The sequence below is a fragment of the Piliocolobus tephrosceles genome, chromosome 4 (genome assembly GCF_002776525.5).
Source record: "Piliocolobus tephrosceles isolate RC106 chromosome 4, ASM277652v3, whole genome shotgun sequence".
Taxonomy (NCBI): domain Eukaryota; kingdom Metazoa; phylum Chordata; class Mammalia; order Primates; family Cercopithecidae; genus Piliocolobus; species Piliocolobus tephrosceles.
Window position 1 is genome coordinate 92,192,237 of NC_045437.1, and position 27,521 is coordinate 92,219,757.

At 40.9% G+C, this 27,521-nt stretch overlaps 1 protein-coding gene across 8 annotated transcripts in view; it reads right to left on the bottom strand.

The window, feature by feature from the left end:
* The window catches only part of MCTP1 (multiple C2 and transmembrane domain containing 1), a 594,518-nt gene extending 580,118 nt beyond the window's left edge, over window positions 1-14,400 (bottom strand). For 6 of the 8 annotated variants that reach the window (XM_023212158.3, XM_023212156.3, XM_023212154.3 and 3 more), the window contains exon 1: window positions 13,130-14,205. In XM_023212158.3, coding sequence (XP_023067926.1) covers window positions 13,130-13,849 — 720 coding nt within the window. In that variant the 5' untranslated portion in view covers window positions 13,850-14,205. Of the gene's footprint in view, window positions 1-4,670; window positions 4,768-13,129 lie in introns of those variants that run through there. The other 2 variants (XM_023212153.3, XM_023212159.2) reach the window with 2 other exon arrangements.
* Between the last annotated feature and the right edge of the window lie 13,121 nt (window positions 14,401-27,521).

A 27,521-nucleotide genomic window follows, 5' to 3' on the forward strand; every position in this document is an offset into this window, starting at 1 on the left:
TTTTTAAGTAGAACTGTCATTTAAAAGTTGCTAGTTACTTGGGATTATATTTTCCTAAACTGGGTTCCTCAGGCACAACCTATTTTAGGCGGCCTATTCTGTAGTGTTTAAAGGCACAGACTCTGATGACACAGACCTGGGTCCATCATACTGATGTATAACTTTGGGCAAGTCAGTTAATCTCCTGTGGTTCAGTTTCCTCATTTGGAAAATGAAGAAGACATCAACCTAAGTGTTGTAGTAAATAAATCAGTTAATATATATACAATACTTAGAATAATGCCTAATACATAATGTTATATATGTATAGCTATTATTAACATTAGTTATGAAGTGTCATTTTAAAATAGCACCGGGTAAGAAGCTCCACATGTTGGTTGGCCTCAGGCCAGAGGTGAGATGGCACAACTGAGCAAAGACAGCCCAGCTCAGGGTGGGCTGGGGAGGAACTCGTCAGCAAGTCAGACCTCACCTAATGCAGCTTTAGAAGATGGGCTGCAGGCCGGGCGCATTGACTCGTGCCTGTAATCCCAGTACTTTGGGAGGATGAGGCAGGCAGATCACTCAGATGACTTGAGGTCAGGAGTTTGAGACCAACCTGACCAACATGGTAAAACCCCATCTCTACTAAAAATACAAAAATTAGCCAGGTGTGATGGCAGGCGCCTGTAATTCCAGCTACTTGGGAGACTGAGGCAGGAGAATCGTTTGAACCCAGGAGGTGAAGGTTGCAGTGAGCCGAGATTGTACCACTGCACTCCAGCCTGGGTGACAGAGCAAGACTCTCTCAAAAAAAAAAAAAAAAATTCATACTGTGATTTAACAAAAGTTAATTCAAAGACACGGTAGTAAAGAGCAAGCCGTGCCACAATAGATAACACAATAAATATGTTCATGTACACTTACGCAAAAGCAGTCACGCAACACATTTCTGGCACCAAATACAAATGAAATTGTCTGAAACTCACATCAGGCATATACTCCTAGAAAAAGAATAGATTTTAAAATATGAAATGGGCATTTGTAAATATACCATTCAGAATATAATCCAGATATAATTAAGAGGATGAAGAAAGTAATAAAATAGTGTAAGAAATGTTTTTCAAATAGAGCCACTGAGAGGCATTAGCATGGCAACATTAACAGAAAATAAGACATTACACGAGGCAGCCACCCAGCACACAGGAAGGCTCTGCTGTCTCAGGTAGATTTGTTCCTAATTCAGTTATTTACCAGCTCTCGTTTTGAGGTGATCTCAAAAAACGAGATTCTTGTGATTATGGGAATATATCACAAGAATATATCTTGTGATTATGGGAATATATTTTTATGATCGTAAAAGTATTTCCCTTCCTCAAATTAGAAAAAAAATGAACTATATCAATAGAGAAACTCACCAAAAGGCCTCCCTATTTTTTACCTGTAAGGATCGTTTTGTGAGTTAAGTCAGGCCATGCTTGAAAACACTAATGATTGATATTAGTTATTGTGACACCTGGGTTTGAAAGGATTAAGGGAATAATTCAATGAGTGCTCTCCCATGGTGGCTATAAATATGATATACACTTACAGGAGAATGACTATTCTACTGAAGAAAAGGCATTCCTTATATATCATAGATTTTATATATATTATATTACATATAATGTTATTTGTAAAACATATGTAACATAATGTTATATGTAAAACATTACATATAATATATATTTTTACATGGCACTCCTTATATTTATATATAACATTTTAAATTCAAAGTAAGATTATTCATTTCCTTTGTAGAACACACACGATAGTGGTTTACCAACCACAAATGCCATCTTCCAATTTTTTTTTTTTCTCTTTTGCTGAACTAGTTTTTGTACATCTATTCAGACTAGATAAACTAAAGCCATTTGTAAAGATTGTATCATCATTTAAATGTAATACTACCTATTACTTTATTACTATTAAAGCGGATGATTAAATTTAGAAGTGGAAGAATACTGGTGTTCTTCTGGTTATCTTTGACTCCAGTGAAAAATATCACATGCATGAAAGAGTAGGCAAATGCATAAACCATGCCTGGTATGTGTGTGTGCATACACGTGTGTAAGGCATATGTCAAAGCAACACAAAATGTCACAAACATCAAAGGAGTCGATTATTAAAATTCTGCCATGAAAAAAGATATTTTATAAAAGCTACTAATAAAAAAATTGCCTGACTGTCCTTTCTTTATTTTCCCTGCTCATTGTCTAAGCAAAGAAAGAAAACTGATATTATAGCTGAAAGGTAAGCCAGAGGGCACAGAAGGAAGAGCCAAGACCTAAATAATATACTGCCTGGATGGTCCCACAACACAGTTCCATAGGCTAATCATCCAAGTTATCCAAGTCATCCAAGTTATACAAAGTTATCCAAGTCATCCAGGTTATACAAAGATTCTCTTACGGCAAATTGCATATAGTTCTTCCTCATTCCTGGCAAATGCCCAGTAGGAAAAACTTGAAGTCAAAGAAAGTGAAAATGCCAGACAAATAATAGATATAAATACACTTTAAAATACTTTGTCTTCCTTGAAAAGCCCACAGGCCGAGAGCATGCGGCCTGAGAAATTCTGCCAACTGCAGGTCTCCCTCTCATCTCTGACTATTCCCTTCTGTCTTATTCTGCAGATTCCCACAGAGAAAGCAAGGAAATAACAAAAGCATCAGCCTGAGTGTAGAACATTTTGCTGCATAGTGGGCCAAAGGGAGCAGAGAGAGGCTGAGGGGATGACTCAAATGGTCAAGTATTTTTTTTTTTTTTTTACTTGAAACTCTGTTGAGTTCAACTGGTGTATGTGCAAGGCCAGAGAGGACCAGGCAAAGTCACAATCACAGCCAAACCCCATTACTGTTCCTCACCTGAAGCTTCCTGTAAAAGTAGAGGAAAGCAAAGAAGAAAAGAGAAGGTGCAGCCCATGTCTGCTTCTCAGCTAGAGACACGTGGTCCCTGCTGATTTGGGGGTTTGGCCCTGCAGGGCACAGGAGGCAACTGTTCTGTGGCAACCCAGAGCTTGCCTCTAAAATCTCTTCCAATCCCAAAAGATATTTTGGAAAACACTTGGAGTTCCAGTGTGGTGTGGTGAAAATACTATTCAAAAGCAACTATAAAAATAGCTATTTTATTATTCTTATATCAAAATCAACTTTACATTTCAATATAAGAACAAGAATCAGATATGGCCTAAGGGTATGGAGAGAATATCATTTCTATTTTGAGAGAATATCTTTTGGCAGTTTTCAGAAATGGACCATTTGCCATGCACAGATCAACCTTGCACAGGAGAGAGGATGCACATTTTAACATGTTTGCAGCGCACTACCTTGATCAAGAATCAAAATTTCCAGCAGAGCCCTTGGATCCCAACCTCCTTCATTATAACTATTTCTCCAAATATGTAGCCACTCTGGCACCAAGCACCATAAAAATTCAGCTAACAGGTATATGTAGGAGGTGTTCTTGTTTTGCCTGATTTTTTAAACTAACATGTTTTACCCTTTCTTTTGCTCTTTTAACACTCACTACTTTCAGTGCCTGACGCTGTACAAAAAAGAGAACCATTTTATTCTGAAGAATTCAAAATAACTTAAAGAATAGGAGTTATTACAGTAAATAGGTGACAATCTGACACTTAGGAGCCTGGCACCCTCAGCCATTCTGCAGAAATGCAAACCCAAAATGCAACTCCTACCCAGGGGAAAAAAAAAAAATGTTTCAACAAAAGCATCTCTGAACAGAACTAGGAAAAATAGAAAACATAAGGAAAGGGGAAAATATGCTGTGATGAACTCTTTCTACTCCCCCTTCTCTGGCCATTCAGCCAAACCCCTGATCCCACAAATCTTTCCATCTTTCTGTCACCAAGGTCAGAGCACAGCCCAACTGCAGGCTCTCACTGAGACTACTGTGGCCTCTGCATGGTCTCCTGTTTCCACGCCAGCTTCTCCCTCCTAAGGCTCAGGTTGACCCACTACCTGCTCAATTGCTCACTACCCTGCTCAATTGCCTCCAGGGTTGGAGAGTACATGTCTCAGCCCTCATATCTGGCCACCCCTTCACTCTCATCTTTATTCGAATTACCCCTATGCCCACACCCTAGATTTCAGTCCCGCTACTGACTTCCTATTTTTTGCATACACAGGACACTTATTTGCCTTTGTGCTTAGTCAACAGTCTTTCACCATCTCCCTATGTCCAAATCCTAATCACACTTCAAAACTAGGAAGTGGCCACCAGACAGAACACCCTCAAACGGTGGCCACCAAGCCTGCAGACCTCCCGGTATCAATGTCCACACTGTCTCCTTCCATCTGCAATGAAAGAGGGGTGCTTCTCCTGGCTGAAGCCTAAGGGAGACCTCCCTCCCGTGGCCTGTGGGACCTACCCCAACACATGTACTTAGGAACTTTATCCCATCAATTATCCCCCTTTCTCCTTTATCTTTGACCTCTCCCTCTCCATAGGCTCCATCAACTCACTCAAGGTATCTCCATTTATAAAAACCTTTCCATGGCCCGTTTCTAACACTTTCTCCTTCTCCCACTACTGCTTTCTTTTATCGTCTGTATAGAGCCAAATTGCTTGGCCACTCTCCCTGTCTCCACCTCCACAATTTCCACATACCCCCCAACCCACTGCATTCTTACCTGCATCCCACCACTCATTTCTCCCGGCTGGGTGAACTCATCCCATTAGTTTGTAAAATGTATTGACACCTACGTGTTGTATTGGTACCTACAGGTATTGCCCCAGACAACACATGCTTAGCACTTGCCCAGCACTTCGGAGAAGGGGAAGTGGGGAAAGGAGAAACCCGATATGACCTCTCTGAGTCAGAAGTTCAAACTGACAGCTAAATTCATGCCAGAGATATATTTTATTTAACCTATGACGCTTTTAAAAATATATGATTTATCTGACAAAAATTCAGGAATCTAAAGACTTCACACAAAAATCTGGGATTTGGCTTCTGTTAAAGAATCTAGAAGCTCTGGCAATACAGTTTCTTTCCCGGGTGCCAGTAATCAGCTGAGAAGCAGCTGCTCCTTCAAGGGGGCAGGGGCTCCCTGGTCCACCATGGCCCCACCAAACCCTCTTGGCCCCTTGTCTTTATTTTGGTGACCCCTGTGGGCATTGGAGTTTGGAGTTTGAAATCCTTGCTTTAGATCAATTGCATCCAATAAAAATACAAGTATGAGACACATATGTAATTTTACTTGTAAAACGAGCTTTAATATATTTAATTTAACCTAATATATCCAAAATGTTATCTCAACATGCAATCAATATAAAAAGTTTAATAATGGGATATTTCATATTCTTTTCTTTGTACAAGTCTTCAAAATTCAGTGTGCATGTACGCATTTTACACTCATAGCCCATCTCAATCCTAACTAGCCATGCTTCCAGAGTCCCATAGCAAAATGTGGGTAGCGGTTGCCACATGGAACAGCACATCTCTGGATGCTAAATGGTTAGTTACAAGAATCAGATCTTGCAAGCAGAGAAAGCCAGGATGAGAAACAATATTAAGGAGAAAGAAGAAAGCAGGCAGGAAGGACTAAGAAAGTGGGTGTGGATGTTAAAGAGTAGACATGCGAGATGTTTAAAATTAGAAAGGAAAAGGGCAAGGACACAGAGACAATGAACCATGCTCAGTGAAAAATCTGCTCTAGTCTAGTCCTCCACAGGAGAAAAACATCCTTTATCAGCAAATGCAGTTGATGGGCAATGCAAATTTTCTGGAGGGAGGAGTTGGGGTTTTTTAACTAGGCTCAGCATTAGACAGGAGGGGTCAATGTAAATATCACCTGGCCACCTGTCTGAACTCCACTTCACATACTTGGTATTTAAGAGGCAGCAGAATGAACCAGGCTAGTGAGGACAGGATTCTTGGTCAATATTGGGATTATTATTATTATTATTATTATTGACAGAGTTTCACTCTTGTCTCCCAGGCTGGAATGCAGTGGCACTATCTCAGCTCACTGCAACCTCTGCATCCCAGGTTCAAGCGAGTCTCCTGTCTCAGCCTCCCAACTAACTGGGATTATAGGTGCCTGCCACCATGCCTGGCTAATTTTTGTATTTTTAGTAGAGACAGGGTTTCACCATGTTGCCCAGGCTGATCTTGAACTCCTGACCTCGGGTGACCCACCTGCCTCGGCCTCCCAAAGTGCTGGGATTACAGGCATGAGCCACCACGCCCAGCCAATATTGGAATTTTAATCTGAGTCGTGGCTGGGAATAAAGGGAAGATAAGAGACTTTCTTAAATAATGGGTTTGGGATGCAGGAGAAGTGCAGGTACAAAAAACAGGTCAAGGAGATGGGTCAAGAAGAAGTAGCAGTGAAGAAGGAAGGAGGGTATCTTGAGCCAAGATCCAGGCAGAATTCGAGACTCAGAGGCATAGCTAAGTGAGAATATGTAGCAGGAATCACGAATCCAGATGTGTGGGTGCAATGTCAGAGGCCAGAAAGGGAGACTTGGGTGCAAAAAATGGATACTCAGAGTCAGAGTCCAATACCAAGAACTACATCCTTCACCTGGAGACCTCAGAAATAGGATACTTTTCCATCCTCCATGGGAAAACAATATGGCAGTCTCTTAGTAGGTGCCACATCCTCCCTTCACCAGACTTTAATTCTGGTTCTTGTCTGCCCAAGAATCAGAATTAAAGTCTAGGCTGGCAAAAGCCAAGCTACCAGCTGGGGGAAGAGGGGAACATCAAATATATCTGCCAGGCTTAAAAGGACTTGGAATCGAGAAGGCAATAATATCATTTCACAAACATAAAGCGATTTTGAAGCTTTTCCAGAGGCCTTATCTCTGAACAGTTCTAGCCCATCCATTCATCCCTTCATTCATTGTCACCACTTACTGAGTAGTCTTCCCCTGAACTGTTTTACAATACCGATTCACTAGGTCAGTTGTACGAGGGCTTGCCAAATTCCATGCCAGCAGAGCTGACAAGGCAAGTGAAGGTGGTTCAGGCTTAAGCAAAATAGGTTCCTATGGTGAATGCTGAAGGGGCCTTTCTAAATGAACCCAGTGGGATTAGGAGGATACAAAGATCCTAAGCTGTCCAGAGGTCCACTTGTCTACATTTGTTGTAATTTTCCAAATTGGCTAGCACCCAAGAGAACAAGAAATAAGGCTGGTATAAAATATCTCGAAAAGACTTCACTGAAGAGAAGAAAACTGTTCTCTCAAGAAGATATTAGGCAGGACTTTTAAATCTCATTATATTACAAATATAGTTTTCCATACTGCACCCATACTTCAGTTAAATACAAATGTTTGGAGACTTTAGGGACATTGTGGCCTGATATTCTGCCAGAAAAAAAAAAAAAAAAAAAAAAAAAAAAAAAAAACTTTCTAATGATAACAAACTGCTACATATTAGAGGGGAAAATATATTTGGATAAAATCTTGAATTGTTAGGGATAGTAAACTTCTCACTTCTGATTCATAAAAAGCACTATGAGTTAGAAGAAAAGGTTGATGGTGAAAAGCAAATTAAAATGGCACATAAAGTTAATGATATAGAAAAAAGCTGTATCTTCAGTGGTGCCAAAAATCAAAATTTACAAAAACTGTAAAGACTATTTGTTAAGTGAACAAATGACTTGAGAAAAGGGTACCTCTTCTTTGATTCAATAATTAGCTTTACAGAAAGGTAAGCATGTCATAAACAGGTATGGTTTATACTCTAGTTTTATAAAAACATGCACGTTTATATAAAGGAAGTTGTAGGATAATATCTACTCATTCACATTAAACAAACAAGCAAAGCCCAGTATGCAAATAATGACCCTCAGTTATCAAGAAATGGTCTTATTTAGGATGCTTGACTTACTGAGGCAGGGAAATATGTGATTTTTAGTAAGTTTTCCAGTAGCAAAAAGCAATTAAAGCAAATGTTTCAAAAAATTATTTTCAAGCCAGGCGCAGTGGCTCATGCCTGTAATCCTGACACTTTGGGCGGCCGAGGTGAGTGAATCACCTGAGGTTGGGAGTTCGAGACCAGCCTGACCAACATGGAGAAACCCCGTATCTACTAAAAATACAAAATTAGCCAGGCATGGTGGCACATGCCTGTAATCCCAGCTACTTGGCAGGCTGAGGCGGGAGAATTGCTTGAACCTGAGAAGCAGAGGTTGTGATGAGCCAAGATTGCGTCATTGCACTCTAGCCTGGGCAATAAGAGCAAAACTCCATCTCAAAATATATATATATATATATACACACATACATTTTCTGCTTACCTAAAGCAGATGTCTGCTACAATATTATAAATAGATATAGACCAAAAAGAAAAAATATATATAACCTAACTTCTAAATCTGCAGATTTTGTCAACGCTTATAAAGTTATACAGACATATTATTTATACTCTCCATTAACCAGGATTCGTAAATGATTTAATAAGCATTATGATCAAAGAAATCATATTACATGTTTCCTTTAGGTATCAAAAATATATTATTAACCTTTATTTTGTGAAATCATTTTCAAACAGTGAGGTAAAAGAAAGAGGAAGAAGAATGTTCTATTTTTAAATGAATCTGCTAATCCCATTTTTTTCCCTCAACATAACATATTCATTCTTCATGATAATGCATACATACTTGCTAAAAATAATGTAAGATTTTTTTTCATTGCTGTATAAAATTGTAATGTCACCAATACTACCTTGATTAGTCATGGGCTACTTTTTCCAGCACTGCAAGTAACATAGTTCATATCCTAAATTAAATAAGAAGGACTGGCAAAGTACCCTGTTAATTTTTTTCAACCACACACTTATTTGTAATAGCAGCAATTGCAAAAGTTCAATATACTCTCCAATAATAATAAGCACAACAGCAATTGCTAATGTTTATTGAACACTTGCTATAGTTTAAGCCAATCTCTCATAACATCTACATGTTAACACGTCCATTTATGCAAGATTCATAGTTCAACTCAAATTTGCCAGATATGTATTATAGCAAGTAAAGGTTAAAGGGAAATATGTCATCCTCTTTACTCCCTTCCTTTGGAATAAGCTGATGATCGCAGCACTTTTCATGAATGCTATCGCACATCAAACTCCACTTTCCACCCTGCTCCAAAATGTCCTAAGGTCTCATCCACCCTCTCTCACTTTCAATCTGAAAGGGGTCATTTCTGAAGCTAGACCAGTATAAAGATAAAATCATTGTTTTAGGGGCTTGATTTTTATACTAGTTTTCTTCAGTGACTTTAGTCACTTATAATAGAAAATATGTTTTTAAATCTGTGCCTTCTTTAAGATGGAGTTGTGTTCTTTGAAGTCATATCGTAAAAACACCTGGAAAAATTGCAAAAATCCACCCAAGTCACATTTTTGAATCATTTTGTTAAACATGTGCTTTATTTAAAAGCTCAGATAATAAAGCAAGATATACTTCATGTAGAGACTTAATTGTAGGAAATATTTTTTCCACTTTTCATCAGGGCTTACAGATATGTTTTAGGAATCTTATCCCAATGAATAGATTCCTCTTGCTATGTTTCAAAACATATCTAACATACACTGAATAATTTTCCTACTTCTTTTCAAAAATAGTTTCTCCTTTGTGAAAGCAATTTTAACAAAGTTTATTTAAAGAGAAAAAACTAAAAGTTCAGCATTCATAAACACTACATGCTTTTGTTAAAATACTAAAAAAATGCAACGTATTCATTCCTCACTCTTTATCTTAAAATACTGACTTTCTGATCCTAGCAAAACATAATTTTAGTAACTCGTCAAGGCAGAATACATAAAATTGGCATATTTTTGATATGCACACAAATTGAGAAAGCATCTTTTCCAACTGTGTTGCAGAAAATGAAATGCATCTGGTATGACAATATGGCCCAACACGTGAACTAGAATCAGTGGGGAAAAAGGGATATTTTTTTTTCCTTATTCTCAAAACAGAACATTTGAAATAATGCACATCCCCCAACAGCAAGGCATTATTAAGTCTGTTAGTACATATTGCAAACGTATATTTGGCTAATGAAAACACAATAGCAAGAGGACCAGCAGGCACATGGAAAGTAGCCTGGTTTGTTCACTTTTACTCATATATATCAGTGACTCCCAAATCTCTTTCCCCAGCCATCCAAACCGATTTTGTTTTCTTTGCTTTTGCTTAACATCTCTACCCACTGTCAGAGTATGTGCACATATGTTGTTGGGGCCTCGTGCTGGGCTGGGGAGGTGGAGACGTGAAGAGTGTGTTGGAGAACATGGCTTGTGCCAGGATCAAGCAGAGAACAAGAGAAAAAATTAAACAATTTGCCTATTTTTGCAATAAATTTTATTTCTGCCTTGAAAGAAAAGTCTTTTCATCTAGGCACTCTAAAGATGTATTCAATGCTTTTATTGTGTTTCTTTCTTGAGTACTGTGCTTGTGAACTGTGAATAAAGCTGAAATCTGTATGTGCTACACGCCCCTTCCCCATGCCCAGGTCTCTTTGGAGATGAGCTGCTGAGAGAGTAAGGAAAGATCTCTGAGATATTCAGGAAGCTTGGAAGAGTGCTGCAAAGCTAAGCTGACTTCTGGGCAGCTGAATGAGTCCCCTTCCAGTTCTAGGTTCCAATTCCATTTCTTCCTCTTCCCCATTCAGAGGTAAGTCAAATCCTCTCTTTTACATTGGTCATAGAGTGCTGATGAAAGCCGTATTTGTCACTCATTACAGAGAAATCTCTCCACTTCTCAGAGCACAAGGCACCATGAGCAGCAGACACTAAGGACCAAAAATGATATCTCTTTCTGGGACTGTGTCTGGCATCGGGCAAGTCCCTCAGGTTTTACCATTCTGTCTGCCTATATCCCTTCTTTCTCTTATTTTCTGAAAGATATTTTAGTTTTGTTATTTCTCTTATATCTATGTCAAAATGCGATTCTCTGTAATGAAAAGCTTCTTCAGAGTTACAGATCAAGATAATCTCATTTGTAAATGTGACAAAATATATACGCAACAATGCATCACAGAGCAAATTACAAATTAAGATAGGTAATCCATCATAGAATTGATTGTATATAGGGATGGGGAAAATCTCCAGAATACACGTACACTTGCAAGGCTCTAGTTTCATCAGTAAGACCAAAATCATCTAAAAAATGGAACAAGTTCTAAAAGTTGTCAAAAGTAGCTGTCATAACGGAAAAAGATTCTGGAGACTGACTTGAGTACAAAACCTCTCTCTGTCATCTACTAACTACGTGACCCTGGAAAGCTTATTTAACCTATGTGAGCATTGGTTTACTAATCTGTAAAGTGACAATCACATAGGTCTGCTGTGGGGGTTAAACTATGTCGGGCTATAAAATGCCCAGCATATGGTGAAGGTGTACATAATAGTGTTAGTTTAGTATTTCTCCAGAATAAGTTTATATCTTTTGTATACAAAATTCATACTTACATAGTAGTGTTTTCTTAATAAAGATTGGTAGTTTTGGAAAACTTTTTGGCAAAAAGGAACATAAAAATTCAGTTATCTATTTTTGCTTTGAAAATGTCTTGGGTCAGGGAACTTCAATGTGATTTAGTAAGTTAACATTCACAGTGACATGATATATACCTTCCAAAATAATTCAATTATTATTTGTTGTTCTATTATCCTTGATAGTGAAAGAAAAAAAATATAAAGTTCCCCAACTCTGAAATTCTTATACATTAGGGTTATGTACACACTCAAAAATCAATACTTCCTTTAACATATAGTATTCATCTATACTGAATTTAAAACATTCTTCTAAAAACAATGATCACTTCACTTTAAAAACCAAAAACAGGGGCTCTATTCACACTTTCAAGATGACAGGAAAGGTAAATGTATTTAGTCTTTTTTGTCACTATTATCTCTACTTACTCTTCTGTGAATAAAATCTTTTTCTGGATCATCAGGTGTTTGCCTACTGCAAGCAATTTTGTTTATTAAGGAACAAAACATATTCATATTCTGGTTTATTTTCTGAAGCTACACTAAGAAATCAGTCCATTAACTATGAAAACTTTCAACGGAAAGCCTATCTATTCCTGTATCTTACCCTTCAAACCACAGCCTGATGGTTCTTTGTAGCTGAGCTTTTAATCTACTAATAACTAAAGTTTTAATGTAAGTGTCATTCATCTAACATAATGAATCAGAGTCAAAACAATGAGAAAGTTTAAATAAACTAAGATGTATTGGGAGAAAAATGTTCTTTAGGTGTCTGGCAGAGTGAAACTTCCAAAATGTTTTCTAGAATTAAAATGATTTGATAGACATTTACAAAAACAGCAGTGCCTCTTTGAAACTGAGGGAGTAAAAACAGCTATTCAGTGGGACGCTTTGTGGGCCCCACACATAAAATTTCTAGTAAAAGCACTTTGAAAAACCTTGACTCTTGTCTGAGCAGTCAACATGATGTATAAAGCAGTATACTTTAAAAGCAAGTGCTTCAGGTGACTATTAAAACTTCAGAAGGCTCACAGGAACATATGCATTTGACTAACTGGGAGGAGACGCTCCCGCTGTCCACTTGAAGGGCAGTGATCCGCTTGCCACGGGAAGGTTTAAGAAAGGGGTGCCGGAAAATGAGCAGACCTGCGCTGATGCTTTCCCTGGCACAGGGACCTCACATGTGCCATAATTTACCTCTCCACGTTTCTACTTCTTCCTGCCAGCCATTTGCTTCAAATGGTGCCCCTCCACACCACCACACGTGGTTATAATTGTTTTTAAGTTATTGGGTTAGTTTTTTCTCTTGCCAAGATGAGACTTGGCTAGACATCTTCCAGGAGACCTCTAAAGAGTACCCACTTTAGATCTAACTTTTCATTGACTACTCAGAAAGCTTCTGGTGACAGGTATCATTTCTATCAAAAGCAAAGTCCGGGTGCAAGTCAGAACTCTTTCATCTTTGCTAAACTACAGCGAGATGTTTTCTTTCCACTGTTTCATGTACTTAGAATTAACAGCATTTCCCCCTCCCGCCTCCCGGCCCCCGCCCCCCGCTCCCCGCTCCCCGGGTGGTGAACGCCTGAAGCTGGAGGCGTGGCCCCGCGCACCTCGTCTCCGGCCGCGCCCACTGGCACTCACCTGGCTGCTGCCGCGCTCCTCGCCCGTCTCCGGGGCCCGAGACTCCACGGGACTCCGCGCTGACTCTGCGGCAGGAGGCGGCGGCTCCAGAAGCTGTTCCAGGCAGGCGGTGCCCGGCAGAGAGGAGCTCTTCTGATGGCACAAGTGCGCCCCGGGGCCCTGACGCCGTTCACCCTCATCTCGGGCGCGGTCACCCCTCGGGGGAGGCTGGGGCGAGGAGGACAGGGAAGATGAGGCGGAGGAAGAGGAAGGAGCTGAGTCTGGGGAACGTCCGCCAGGAGGCGTCCCTCCCGCTGCTCCCGTGGCCACCGCGGGCCCCTTTCCGGCGGGGAGCAAATGCTCGCGGATCCGGCGGCGTAGCGTGGACCCCTGCTCTGCTCTGCCGGTGCCGCGGGGCTCTAGGGGCTCAGGCGAGGAGCAGCACAGGTTGGGCTGCGAGGAGGAGAAGACTCGGTCCAGCACTTGCTTCCGCTTCTTGAAGCCGCTCCACCTGCTGCCTGCACCACTCCCGCCGGCCGGTGCGTCCCGTGGGCCCACCGGGGGTGGCGGGGAGGGCGAAGGGGTGTCCGCAGTGCGGCGCTCCGGACCCCCCGCGCGCCCGCCCCCGCCGCCCTTGCTCCTGCCCACCCCCAGTTGCAGGTTCTTCCACAGCCGGGCCTGGAAGGAGGAGGACGCCGCCGCCGGCTCCAGCTCGCCCGCCGCGGCAGCCCGGGGCTCCATCCTCCACCCCCTGCTCCTCCTCTCCCCTCCTCCTCCTCCTCCTCCTGCTTTTCCTCCTCCCTCTCCGGCTGCGCCTCCTCCCGGGTCCCCGCGGCGGTGGCGGTTGTGGCGGCGGCGGCGGGCGCAGCAGCAGAAACCGGGAGTGCCCAGCGACTTCAGGCCAGCTCGGGGGAAAGAAGCGACCGCCGCCGCCGAGGCTCTCTGGCCTCGGGACTCCGGTGCCGCCTCTTCCTCCCGCACCTGCTGGGGTGGGCTGGAGCCTTCACCGAATCCCGGCCGCGGCGCCTGCAAAGTTTCTCGCTGGGAGCTCCGCGGCTCCAGTCCACTGGCGTCCCCCAGGCCGCGCCTTGGCTCCCTCTTCTCGCTGGCCGAGCTCGGGAAGCTGCACGCACCGGGGCGTGCGCGTCCAGCTGCGCCAGGGACCGCACCCGGCGCCCTCTGGGCAGCACCTGTCAGCGGCGGGGGCGGCTGCCTCCAAACTGGGCGCGCCCGCGGCTCAAACAACACGGCGCGTCGGGCTGGAGACACCGGGGACCAGCAGCCCCCCTGGGGCGCCCCGGGACCATCCTCCAGCTCCTAGGTGGGAGGGCCGGTAGGAACCGGGTGGAGCTAGGTAGGGCCCGAAGCCAGCTTGCTCCCTAGGATCGGGCCACAGTTGCCCACGCAGCTCGCTGTGCGCTGGCCGCTGGCCGCGCTGGCGATCGTCTGGGTCCGATGAAGCGAGCTGGAGTGGAGACTGTGAGCCCTCGATGGGTCTCGTGGGGGTGCCGAACGTCCACTCTGAGCGATGAACCCGACGGAGTTCTAAGGCTGAACACGTCTGCCCCCGCCCCGTTGCGCGCCCTGGGTCCAAGACGAGAGTTTAATTTCTTCTGTCTTGACTTCATCCCCATCCACCCCTCCCTTCTCTTTATTTGCCTCTGCACTGGTCTCTTATGATCAGGATCTAGCATTTCCGGAGTCTGACGATAAAGCCAGCCCTTAAGTTGCAGGGAGTTTACGGTGGACGAAGATGGGTGATGCGCACTGCCTTTCATCCGATTCGGCACGCAGAGAATCTTGTTCATTTCATTCAAGAGCATTTTTTCTTTGGTTACTTCATTTGCTTGTTGCAAGGCAAATGGAAAAGGCTTTTTAGCTCATTCAGACTTTCCTTCTCCCAAAGCTGCTCAGTCAGGGTCTTCTGATCCTACTAGGAGAGACTTCTAAAAGGCCAACAACACAATGCCTCTTTCGTCCTCCTCAATGTGGAAAACGGGAGAGTTCCCTAAGCTGCAGCAGCACAGTCTTGTCTGGCTAGCAGTGTGCTTTGGAGGTGTTATCAACCTAAATTTTTTGGTTTGTTTTTCTTACCTTTATAACAAATATTTATTAAGCACCTACTATGTACGAGACACTGTGATGGGCCCTGGGGATGCAGCTGTGAACAAGGCATCAGGGTCCCACCCACATGGAGCTTATTGTGAGGAGGAGGGTTGGGAGGCCATGTCAGACGATAAACAGAATTTCTAATATTGAAAAGTCCCATGGAAACAGTTAAGCAGGGTACCACATAACAGAGTGGCTATAGAGGAAGAGCTTCCAGACAAAATGCAGGACACCCAATTAAACTGACTTTCAGATCAACAATGAATGATGTTAGTATATGTATGTCCCAAATATTGATTGCATGGGACATACTTATACTAAAATACTGTTATTTATCTGAAATTTAAATTTAGCTGGGTGTCTTGTGTTTTTGTTTGCTAAATCTGGCAACCCCATATGGAGATGTTTTTGGTTTTTTACATTATGTGTACAGGGAGAGTCTCTCTGAGAAGATAAAATTTTGAGTTAAGACTTAATGAGGACAGAGAACCAGCTATTGACGGATCTGACTGTAGAATGTCAGGTAGAAGGAACAGCAGATACAGAGGTCCTGAAGCAGGAAGCAGCTTGGCTAGGCATGTTCAAGGACAGATGGATACCACTCCAAATAGAGTAGAGCAAGGTGGGTGGGGTTGGTAAGAGATGCAGTGAAACAAAAGGTCAGCTAAGGGAGTGGGTTCTATAGCCAGAGTGAGAGTTCATGGTTCCTCCAAATGAAATGGGGAGACATTAGAGGTTTTTTTCTTTTTAATCGTGAGGGTAATGTGATGTGATTTACTAATAGTAATGCCAGGTATTAATAAATAGCCTTACAGGGCTGTTTTGAAGATTAAGTGGAAAAAGGACTTAGTTCAGTGCCTGTATATAGTTGATATTATTGTTATTTGGCAGACCCAGTATTTCCCAAGTATATGAATACTACGCTTTGGAAAAAGAGCAATGTGAGTGGATAAACATTGGGCTTCAATTAAATAAGACTATTGAAATGACAAGATTACAGAGATGGATAGTAGTTGCCAGGGGTTAGTGGTGGGGCAAATGTAAAGGAACAGAATAAAGAAGTTTATTTGTTATGATGAGATAAATTTAGATTGTGGTGGTGGTTACATGAATCTGTGTTATACACAGGATAAAACTGCATAGAACTACATACATACATGAATGCACATAAAAAGTGACATCTGAATAAGGTGAGTGAGTTGCACCAATGGCAATTTCCTGGGTTTTAATATTGAACTATAGTTATATATGATAATATCATTGGAGAAAATAGGGTGAAGTCACACAGAAGCTCTATATAGTATGTTTGCAACTTCCTGTGAGTCCATAATTATTTTAAAATTTAAAGTATAAATAAAAGCAAAGCAGTAATAATAAAGCATGTTTTTTTGTCAAAACTGTGTGCTGCTGAAAGTTTTCCTTTAGAACCTTAATCATTAGAAAATTAAACAGTCTTAGAGCTACGATGGACTACCCTTTCTCTGTAGCTCTGTTCTCGCCAACCCACCTAATCCCCGAGGAAGCCTCTGAGAAGCAAATGAAGGAAAAGTCCAGGACTGATGAGGCAAGTCCACATTAGGGTAAACTCACAACTGCAAATGTAAACACAGAGGCTGTGAAGCTCTCTCCACACAGAATAAGAAAAGTCAACCACATTTGCCTTTATGGAAGTACCTCCCCTTGGGTTAAAGCAGAAAGGGTGGCATTTTTCATTGGCTTTTCCTTCCTCTTCACTCCAGTTTTCTTTATCTGTATTTTATTTCTGTGAGTTAATCCTTGCTTTTCACTTAAAAGTTTCAGGTAAACCTTTTAAAGTTTCAGTTAAAACTCTTCAGCTGAATTATAACTATCATAGCTAACTCTATGTAGCTGATGGTGGCTTAAGTGTTGACTCTCTCTCTAGAGTATTTATGAGCTTTATATATGGGAGCTTTATAAAACTGAAAATCTCCATCAAAATAAGTAGAAACCTTCACTAAGGACTTGGCCATTCAAGGTAGTGTTAGTCTTACAAAGTAAGCTACAAACCGTCTTCGGAGGCTTTCGCTCCAAACCTGCATCAATCCCTTATTAAATCAATATGGAGATCATTATCAGAAGCCCAAGGCAAACTGTCTTTTCCACACCAGACGATCAAGCTGAAAGCACCAAGACCACAAAAAATTACCTGAATATAAAGCTACTCTGAAAGCACAAAAAGAAACCGCACTACCCAGAAATCTTATTCTCTAGAGAGAACAAGAGGAAAAATATTTTTTCTAGTCTGTTATAATTATAGACTGGAGATAATGCTACACAATTCAACCTTAAATTCATTTAGTCTTTAATAATGCATTTAATTGATTTTTTAATATTATTTTTCTCTTCTACCTGTCTTAAAATACTCTGAGATTTTGAGTTCTGAAATCTATAATACCAAATAACACATCCATCAATATGAATTCATTTACATATCTTGAAAAAGCATATGTGACTTTTCCTAAATCTCTGAAGTGGATTATAAAATGAGACTGCCCTACAGATTGTATACCATATAAAGCTACTAGATAAGGTCTCTTCTGTCAAATGTCTTATTATATTTAAGAGAAGATACTTATAAAAACTCTACAACACAAGCGGAAAGTGAATGGTACAAATTAATCACTGAGGAAGTGAAGAATTACTTCTGGTTTGACTAATCAAGGAGGACTTCTTGTTGGAGGCATCTGAGCTAAGATCTAGTGCAGGTGGCAGGGTATAACAAGAAGATGGATTGCCACCAGCAAGGAAAAGCAAAATTCATGCCATGTACCAAGACTTAAATAAATGTTGGCTATTATTTTTATTATTACAATTTACTGTCACGAATATTGATATTTATTGCTTAGATTAATATTAAAGATGCTTCAAACATTGATATTCAGGAGGTTGAAGTGACGTATAAGTCAATATTTGAGCAGAAACCCAAAGGAAGTGAGAGAAGGAGCCAAATAGTGAATCTGAGGAAAAATTTTTCCAGGAACAGGAAACACGAAGCACAAAGAGGCTGAGCAGGAACATTCTCAGCTTCAACAATGGCAAAGAGGGCAAAGTAGCTGAGAGAAAGAGAGCAAGAGGGGAATGAGAGGAGAAAATATTGCAGGGAAGCTCAGGGCCAGATGATACAGGATTCTGTAGGTGACAGTAAAGACTTTGGACTTGGGTAAAATGGAAAGCCATTAGAGGGATTTGAGTAGAGTTTTTTAATAATCAAATTGCATTTTAAAAGGCTCATTCTGGCCTCTTTGTTGACAATAGAGTAGAGAGGCATGGATGAGAACAGAGTTTAGATAGGAGCCCATTCTGGGAACCGAGTTTAGATAGGAGTCATACAAAAGGGACAATGGTGGCTTCCACTGAGGTGGTAGGTGAGAAGTGGTGACCATAGTGACATTATGGATACAGGATATTTTGAAGATAGAACTGACAGCTGGGCATGGTGGCTCTTGCCTGTATTCCCAGCTACTTGACAGGCTGAGGAGGAATGATCACTTGATCCCAGGAATTTGAGGCCACAGTGACCTATGATTGTGTGATTGCACTCCACAGGGGTGATAGAGCAAGACCCCATCTCAGAAATAAATAAATACATAAAATTAAAGATAGAGCTGAGAGGATTTACCATAGTTTGGACATGGGGTACTCAAGTATTATGTTAAACTGTTTGCATTATTTATCATGCACAGTTCTCATTGCAATCCCATTTCGTAGATGAAGAAACCAACCCTGAGGCATATTAAGTGCCTTGCAAGGTCACTCATTGAGTAATTAGCAGATCCAACAATAGAAGCCAGGTCCTTGGGCTTTCAAAGCCACATGGCCTCTTTAATTTTAAAATATATGCACAAATAGAATAAATAATGGAAAGAAGCCTCAAAAGATGAACTGATCCATCCCCTTGCCTTAGATGAGCAATAAGACAATCTTGGACAGAACCAAACTTTCCACTCAATGAGATCAAGGATGTAAATGCAAGCACAAAAACAACATTTCTGGAACTAACAGAGTTAAAGGCCAATTAAATGGCACTTTAGGAGCCCCATTGTCAGTGCAGTCCTGGCTGCTGTCCCAGCTCCCAGCACTAGGCCAGATATCTTCAGGCCCTCATATTCTCTCCCAGTCTCTGAAATGGGATAATAATATCTGTCCACCTGACCCATCTCACAAAGACCCAATTCAAAGACAAATGTAAAAAGCATTTTTAATGAGTAAAGCCTGTCCAAAAGAGCGGTATTATCATCACTGTGTAACCGAAAACAAGAAAACCTACCAGACTGATTTGTTCCACAGTAAATGGAAAAATCCTGCCTGTATGGAATGAAGCATTTTGAACCATTCAAAACCAAGAACTCAGTCATCACAATTCACCATATTGAGTTGACTGCCAGCTATACGATTAACTCAAGAGAATGAATTCCTATTCTGATTATAAACTAGTTTTTGTCATTTCTTTCTTGAAAGATGTCCCAGCAGAGCTCTCAAATTCAGCTGAATTGTTAAGTAACTTCAGAGGAGGTATTTGTATTTATTCTGTTTAACTTAAGCCATATCACATTTTCTTTTAAATCAAAATCAAAATTTTAAAATCAAAATTTTAAAATTCTGGAGTTCTATTTCTATGTAAGAGAGACATAAGAGTGTTCATGTGGCCAGAAGGAGAGACGGAGGAGACTTGAAACTATATTTGCATTTAAAAACCTTTTTTTTTTTTGTAATCAATCGTCCATGTCAAAGAGAGAAAGGGGTTAAGTGGAGATCAGAAGACAGCAAAAATTTCTTCCAACCCAAGCCTTGATGACAATTCTGTGCTGGAAAAGTCAGAAGGCATGGGTGTTTGCCTTGGTTTTGCACCCAAGTGCTCTGTATCTACAAGAAGCTTTTGGGGCCTCAGTTTCTTGTCAGAAAAATAAAGAAATAGAACTAGTTACCCTCTAAGGTCTTTTTCAGCTTAAAAATTGTGTAAACCTCTGAAACAATTCTCCAATATATGATAAAATCCATCTACTCATTCCTGATCTGATTTTCTACTTTCAATAGTGTACAAAAAGGCCAGTAGCACTAGAGGGTCATGTAATAATCCCCTCTGAATGACACCATGTGGTGGAGGCCGTCAGGGACCCCCTACTCCTATCTCTCAGGCCCCAGCACTCCAGTGTGAGTATCTGCATCTTTCTTCCTCAGGTCTGGCTTCAAACCGCTCCGTTTCCCCCAAGTGTCTGGAACAGCTTTCAACCAATGAGTGATGGCATTGATGAGAGCTGAGGTATCTCTAGCTCCCTCCTGCCCATGAGGGGACCAGGTGTGATAAGAAAGAGGAAAGGATTCTGTATTTCCCCCAGGTCCAGCACCTCCTGGTCACTGGCTTGGTAACATGCCCTCTATCAGCTTCCTTTCCTTCCCTCTCCCACTTGCTCCACTCCACTAAAATCGGTCTCTGCAATTCCCAAATAAATTGCTTGGCATTTGAGTCCTTGTCACTAAGTCAGCTTCTGAGGGAATCCAAACTAAGACATATTAAAATGGACATTTTAATTCCTAGCTAGTGAGGTTCCCAACTTGACCACTCTATGAGGATAAAAGTAGTGTTCTCCAGCAAGAGTCCTTTGAATCATACAATGCCTTTACAGGGAATTATAAAGACAAAGTTTATCTGAGCCTATAATCTATTCCCTAAAAGTGAGGCCCCTTGAGAGCCAGAGTATTAATCTATGATTTACTTCCTTGATGTAGTCCACTGACTTCCTAGAATAGACAATAGGGTAGACGCCTCAGCATCCATTATGTCCTGGAAAGTTAGTCTCCACTGATCATGTCCATTCCGTCCTTTTTGTCAGACATGTGGCCAATCAGGAAACTATTAATTGGAGGGTATATTAATTGGGACTGGGTCCCCCCGTGAGTAACACATAAACCTTAAACATGTTAAAGAAGTCTGAAGGTCATTGCCCAGACCTCATATAGTATTCCTTCTGTTTTGTTGGCCCACTACACATTCCCAAAGTCACCTCATGCTCCAAGATCATCCGTGAAGCTCCAGCCAACCAGCAAAAAGGAAGAAAAAGCGAATAAGAGAGTGACCCTTTCTTTACAGTTACTCTGCAAGTCTTCTTGTGTCTCAGGGCTTAGAACTCAGACACATGGCCATGCCTACCCATGATTTCAAAATTAAGTGAAACAACATCTTTATCCTGGGCAGTCATGCGTCCAGCCAAGAATTGGGGGTTTTTGAGGAAGAAAGGGAAGATGAATATCGGGGGATAAGAATCAACTCAGACACAGAAGAGTAGTCATTTGAGGGAGTTCTTCACTTATAAAGAAGAGACACAAATAGATGATCTCTTTTCCTTATCTACATGTTGGCTGCAATGCCTCGAACTACTGTAGCCATCTTGTTAGGAATCTGAGGATGAAGCAAACACCACAGTTGGCAGAGAAGAGAGATAAAAACAATAGCAGTTCTTGACAATGTCATTGTGCTACAGAATTAATCCACCCTGAGGCTTTCCTGAACTCAGATCCCATTATGTACTTATTAATTATTAATTAGAAAGTTACTTTATCTAGCTTTTTAGTGAATTTCTGTTGGCTTTATATTAGTTTTCCATTGCTGTTAAAACAAATGGTCACAAACTTAGCTGCTTAAAACAACCCCCAGGGCAGTGAAACTACTCTGTTTGATACTATAATGGTGGATGCATGTCATTATACATTTGTCTAAACCCATAGAATGTGCAACACAAAGAGTAAACTCCAATGTAAACTAGGGACTCTGGGTGATAGTGATATGTCAGTATAGATTCATCATTTGTAACAAATGTACTACTGTGGTTGGGAATGTTGCTAACTGGGGAGGCTATGCATGTGTGGAGGCAGGAGGTATATAGGAAATCTCTGTATCTTCTTCTTAATTTTGCTGTGAACCTAAAACTGCTCTAAAATATAATGTCCAACTAAAACACACACACACACACACACACACACACACACATGTATTCTCTCACAGTGTCTGTGGGTCAGAGGTCAGAAGTCTGGGCCCAGTGTGGCTCTGCTGTTTCCTTGGCTTCAGGTCTCACAAGACTGAAATCCAAGTGTTGGCAGGGCTGTGTTCCTTCCTGGAGGTTCTGGAGACAAATCTACTTCCAGGCTTGTTCAGATTATTGGCCAAATTGTTCTATGCCCTTTTAGGATTGAATCTGTATTTCCTTGCTCCATACTTCGTTTCTAGAGACTGCCCGCATTTCTTGGCTCGTGGCTTCCTCATCTTCAAAGCCAGCAATTGCAGATGGAGTCCTTCTCACAATTCGTATCTCTCAGGCCTCCCCACCTGCCTCTTCTCTCTTACTGGCTCTTCTGCCTTTTTCTAGTTAGGGGTTCATGGAATTATATTGGGCCCACCTGAATAATCCAGGCCAGGGTCTTTACACTGAGTTCAGTTGATTAGGAAACAATTACATCCATAATGTCCCTTCACAGCTTTCTTTATACTAGCATTTGATTAACTAGAGGACAGGAATATTAAGGAGACAGTTTTAGAAATCTGCTTACCATAAGTTTTTTAGAGCCCAAGACATCCTGATGAACACATCCTCATTGAGACCAAGAGAAAGGCTATATCTGCCTAGGTTGCCTCATTCACAATGGGGTATTGAACTTAAAGGAACTGGCTCAGTGTGGCAAGTAACAGAATTAGTACAGACCAATATTAATAAATAATAAGGACACTGGGAAACTGGCCCAAATAATGGGGGAGACCTTTCTTCTTTGCTATGTTATTTTGCAAAATCTGGCCATTTTGCTGTTTAAAATCACACTACTCCTTCATTTTTTCCTAACCTGATGCTTTCTGTCCAGATTGCAATTGGTTTTTTGTTTATTTCAAATCCAATCCCCTAATTTACACATTTTTTTTCTCTAAGAAGGATAAAACTAGTTAAATATATTATTTTAAATATATATGTTATTGATTTCAAACCAGTGCCTAAAAATGTAGCTGCCTTCTAGCAAACCCTATTTTAAAAATACTTGCCTAGAAAATACAAGAGAAAATGAAAGAAAGAGTAGCAGAATGTGTACAAATATTCTTGGAAAAGTAGAATGAAGTGCAAATTTCTTTTCTGCAGAAAATTACCTTTGATAGAATGTTATCGGCTAAAAAGTTTTCTCGGATCCTGATTAGCCTGTAAGTCCGTCTCCCAGGTTTATTCTCAATCTCAACTTCTGCTTTCATCCACAGTTAAATCTCTAAATTTTGGCCATGAGGATTTGTAGACATTACAGATACTGTTTTCCACCTGTGATTGATAGAGCAACTAGGAAACCAAGACATGAGGTGACTTGGCCCATATGAAGTTAGTAGTGGGACCAGTGAGGTATTTACAGGTAGCACCATCTTTTAGGGGACCTTAGGCTTAAGCCATCCTTAGTCCCCACTACTCTCAGTGTTTGCAGGTCTGTTTTTCATTCAGTTCTACAATTTGGCAGATTGGATCCAACAGCGATTTAAACACTCCGAGACAGAGAATTGCTACTCTCTGTGAGGCTACATCAGATGATAGCCTGAACTCCAAAGACATTAGGTCTGGAGTTTTACATCCTTGGCTCTGGCTAGACAGAGCATGTGGGCGCTCTGCACTTTTCTCTCCTCTTTTGGTTAAGAAACTAATTTTAGGCAATAAAGTTGCTGCTATAAACAAACAAAATTATACTCGCCGTTTATGGGGACTGTTATCTATAAATAAGACTTCTGAGCATTAATGATACTGGATATATGGCAAGACTTGTGGGGACAGTTTCATATAGAAATAGTAGTGTATTGGGATCAAAAATCAGTCCTGCTAATTTTTGTGCAGATGTGCAAAAAAATATATAGCTCCTTTAGGTTCTCTGTTGCTAATCTGGTTTTCCTTCAGAGTAACCCCACTCAACCAGAGGTTAGCGGAGAAAATTAACAAAATATCCAATCCAATTTTAACAACAATTAAGATTTAATCATTTAGAAAGTCTCTTTAGGAAACGCCTAGTATGTTCTTGGGACTGTAAACCAAAAATAAAATTCTAAGCTCCCTGACCAACTGAATGGGATCCCTCTTACTGGCTAAGGGCATTTCAAAGTTAACCTGGAGCACAAGTACAGGCCATGATGGAAATGGGTGGTCAGACATGCCTTATCATACCCTCCTCCCTTTGTAATTCAGGCACAATTGACCAGCATTAACATTGAAACAGAGACCTTAAGACCATCTATTTTCTCTGAAGCCTGTTACCTAGAGGCTTCATCTGCATAATAAAAACCTTGGTCTCCAGGACCCTTTACATTATTTTTCTTTTTTTTTTTTTTGAGACAGAGTCTCACTCTGTTGCCCAGGTTGGAGTGCAGTGGCACCATCTCTGCTCACTGCAACCTCTGCCTCCCAGGTTCAGGCAATTCTCGTGCCTTAGCCTCCCGAGTAGCTGGGACCACAGGTGTGCACTACCACGCCTGGCTAATTTGTGTATTTTTACTAGAGACAGAGTTTCACTATGTTGGCCAGGTTGGTCTCGAACTCCTGGCCTCAAGTGATACACCTGCCCACCAAGTTGCTGGGATTATAGGTGACAGCCACTGGGCCTGGTCAACAACCCTTTATGTTAACCAAGACACTCCCTTCTATTGATTCCACTTCTCTAGATAAACTCTTTCAATCGATTGCCAATCAGAAAATCTTTGAATCCACCTATGACCTGGAAAGTCCCCATTTACAGAATCCAAACCAACATACATGTTATATGTATTGATTGATGTCTATGTCTGCCTAAAACATATAAAACTAAGCTGTGGCCCAACCACCTTGAGCATATGTTTTCAGGACCAGCTGAGGCCGTGTCATGGGCATGTCCTTAACCTTGGCAAAATAAACTTTTAAGTCGATTGAGACCTATCTCAGATACTTTTGGTTTACAGGACAAAATGTTTGTCTCTCAGATAGCTTTCTCTTTCTAAGAAGGTATGTGGGTGGGTGGAGAAAGGACGTGACTTTCATAACCTCATGGAAACAAGAAAGAGCCTGAGTCTGAGGAGGACAATGCCATTTGCCTCTACTGGTCCAGAGGAGATGTCCCCTGTCCCTTGTCCACTCACCCAGTTTGACTGGTAACATTCATAGGCAAGTCTGCACTCACAGGATCTGGTCTCTCACCTTGATCAGAGCCCAGGGACTTCCAGATGCTTCAACCTTTCCTTGGCTCCAACTGTCTGTCACCCCAGACATCTGTCATTTGCCTTATTTTGCCCCTGCCCCCACCACAATTACCTATAACTGAACCTCTGCTGCAAGGCCACCCAGGCCTACTGGCTCTCAGTTCAGCATCCGTAACACTAGAAATGAGGTAGGCTCAGGAAACCTAAACAATCAATGTCAGGGGCTCTTCCTGCCACCCACAGAGCACCACCTAGTTTTTGGTCATGTGGCTACATCCTAAATTGATTTGTAAGTGCTCTGTTCTGGTGGAACAGATAATTGGAATCCTTGTTCTTCTCTCTCTCTCTCTCTCTCTCCATGCTGTGCACTCCTCATTCCCCATCCCCCATCCCTAGCCTTCCCTCCATCCCCTAAGACTGTGCCTTAGTATCCAGACAGGATGGGTTTATCAGTCAGGACCACAGCAGGAAATACAAGACACATTGAAATAAGAAGATTCGATATGTTTAATTATTTTCAAGGGTATGACAAAGTTTAGAGCAGTAACTCTCAGAATGTCATCTGGCGACCTGAGACTCTTTCAGGGATCTGCAAGGTGAAAACCATTTTTATAATAATACTAAGATGTCATTTGTGTTTTTTATTTTTAGTCTCTCACAAATGTACGGGGGAGTTTTCCAGAGACTACAGCACATGTAATATCACAAAAGATTGAATGCAGAAGCAGATATGAGAAACTAGCTGTCTTTTATAAGCCACACAGTAAACTTATAAAACAATCCTAATCTTCTATTTTTTTGTTTTGAAATATAGAGTTTTTGTAAAAAAAAAAAAATAGTATTCATGTTACCATGTGATGGTTTTATTATTGACATATCTAATGAATTAATACATAAATATTTTACACTTTTCTTTATACTGCCTAGAGAGCCAGGGAAGACTAGAAATTGTTGTAGTAGAAATAGAAAGAAAAAGATCAGTTTACTTTTCAGCTGCTGATGTGCAAAATAGAATTACATACCAGAAAAATAGTTTTGCTTGCCAGGCCACTTATTTTAAGAAGATTTTACAGGCTTTTATTTTCTCTTTAATATGTCAACAACTGAGCCTAAAGGGCTTAGTTCATAAATAGAGTTTTTTCAAATAGTTAAGAGACATGGCTACAACTAGGGGTAAGATGACTCTTTAGGTATCTTCCATCTGCCCCTGGAAGATTTACTCCCCAACCTTGTCCAGACTCTGCTTGGCAAGGGTGGGGGACCTGCATGGACCTTGTCAACAGCTCCCTTACCCCCCAGTTTCAGGTTGGGATCTGCCAAAGAGGATCATCCTTGTCTCAGAGCTGTCTGTCCTGGCAGATATCCTCTCTCCAACAGAATCCTTTTACACTTAAAAACTATCGAAGATTCCAGGGTGCTTTTGTTTCTGTCTGTTGTATCTGTTGATATTTACTGTATTAGAAATTGATACTAAGAAAAGATGCTACTAGGGTAGAACAGGTTTATTACCTTAAAGATAGGGAAGACTTCTAATATTATGTAGGAAAAAAACTATTAAATGAAAGACTGGTAAGTGTAACTACACAAAATTTTAAATAATATACAATAAAGGGCACCATAAATGAAGTTAAAGGTAAAAAACAAAACAGTGAAAAAATTTGCAAAATATATACCAGGCAGATTAAATACAGAAATTCTAAAGAATTATTCAAATTGATAAGAAAAAGACAAATAACTCAATAGAAAATTAGGCAAAGGATATTAACAAGAAATGTGCAAAAGTGAAATCTCACTAGCAAAAAGAAAAAATGAGAATTTAAACACCACTAAAATATAGTTTAAAAAAATTATTCACAGGGAGTAACAAAATATAAAGTAGTTTGATTAACATCAGCTGTTGGTATAGGGGTGAGAAATGGATGTCACGGTCACTGCTTATGGAAGCGTGAGTTGTTCAACCATTTAATAGGCCAATTTGGCAACGTCTCCTTAAACGCACTTAATTTATGACTCTGCAATTCTACTTCTAGATTATCTTTTCCATGTAACACTGCACAAACACTGGAGATATATATATAAGGATTCTATTGCAGCATTGTTAGAAATAGC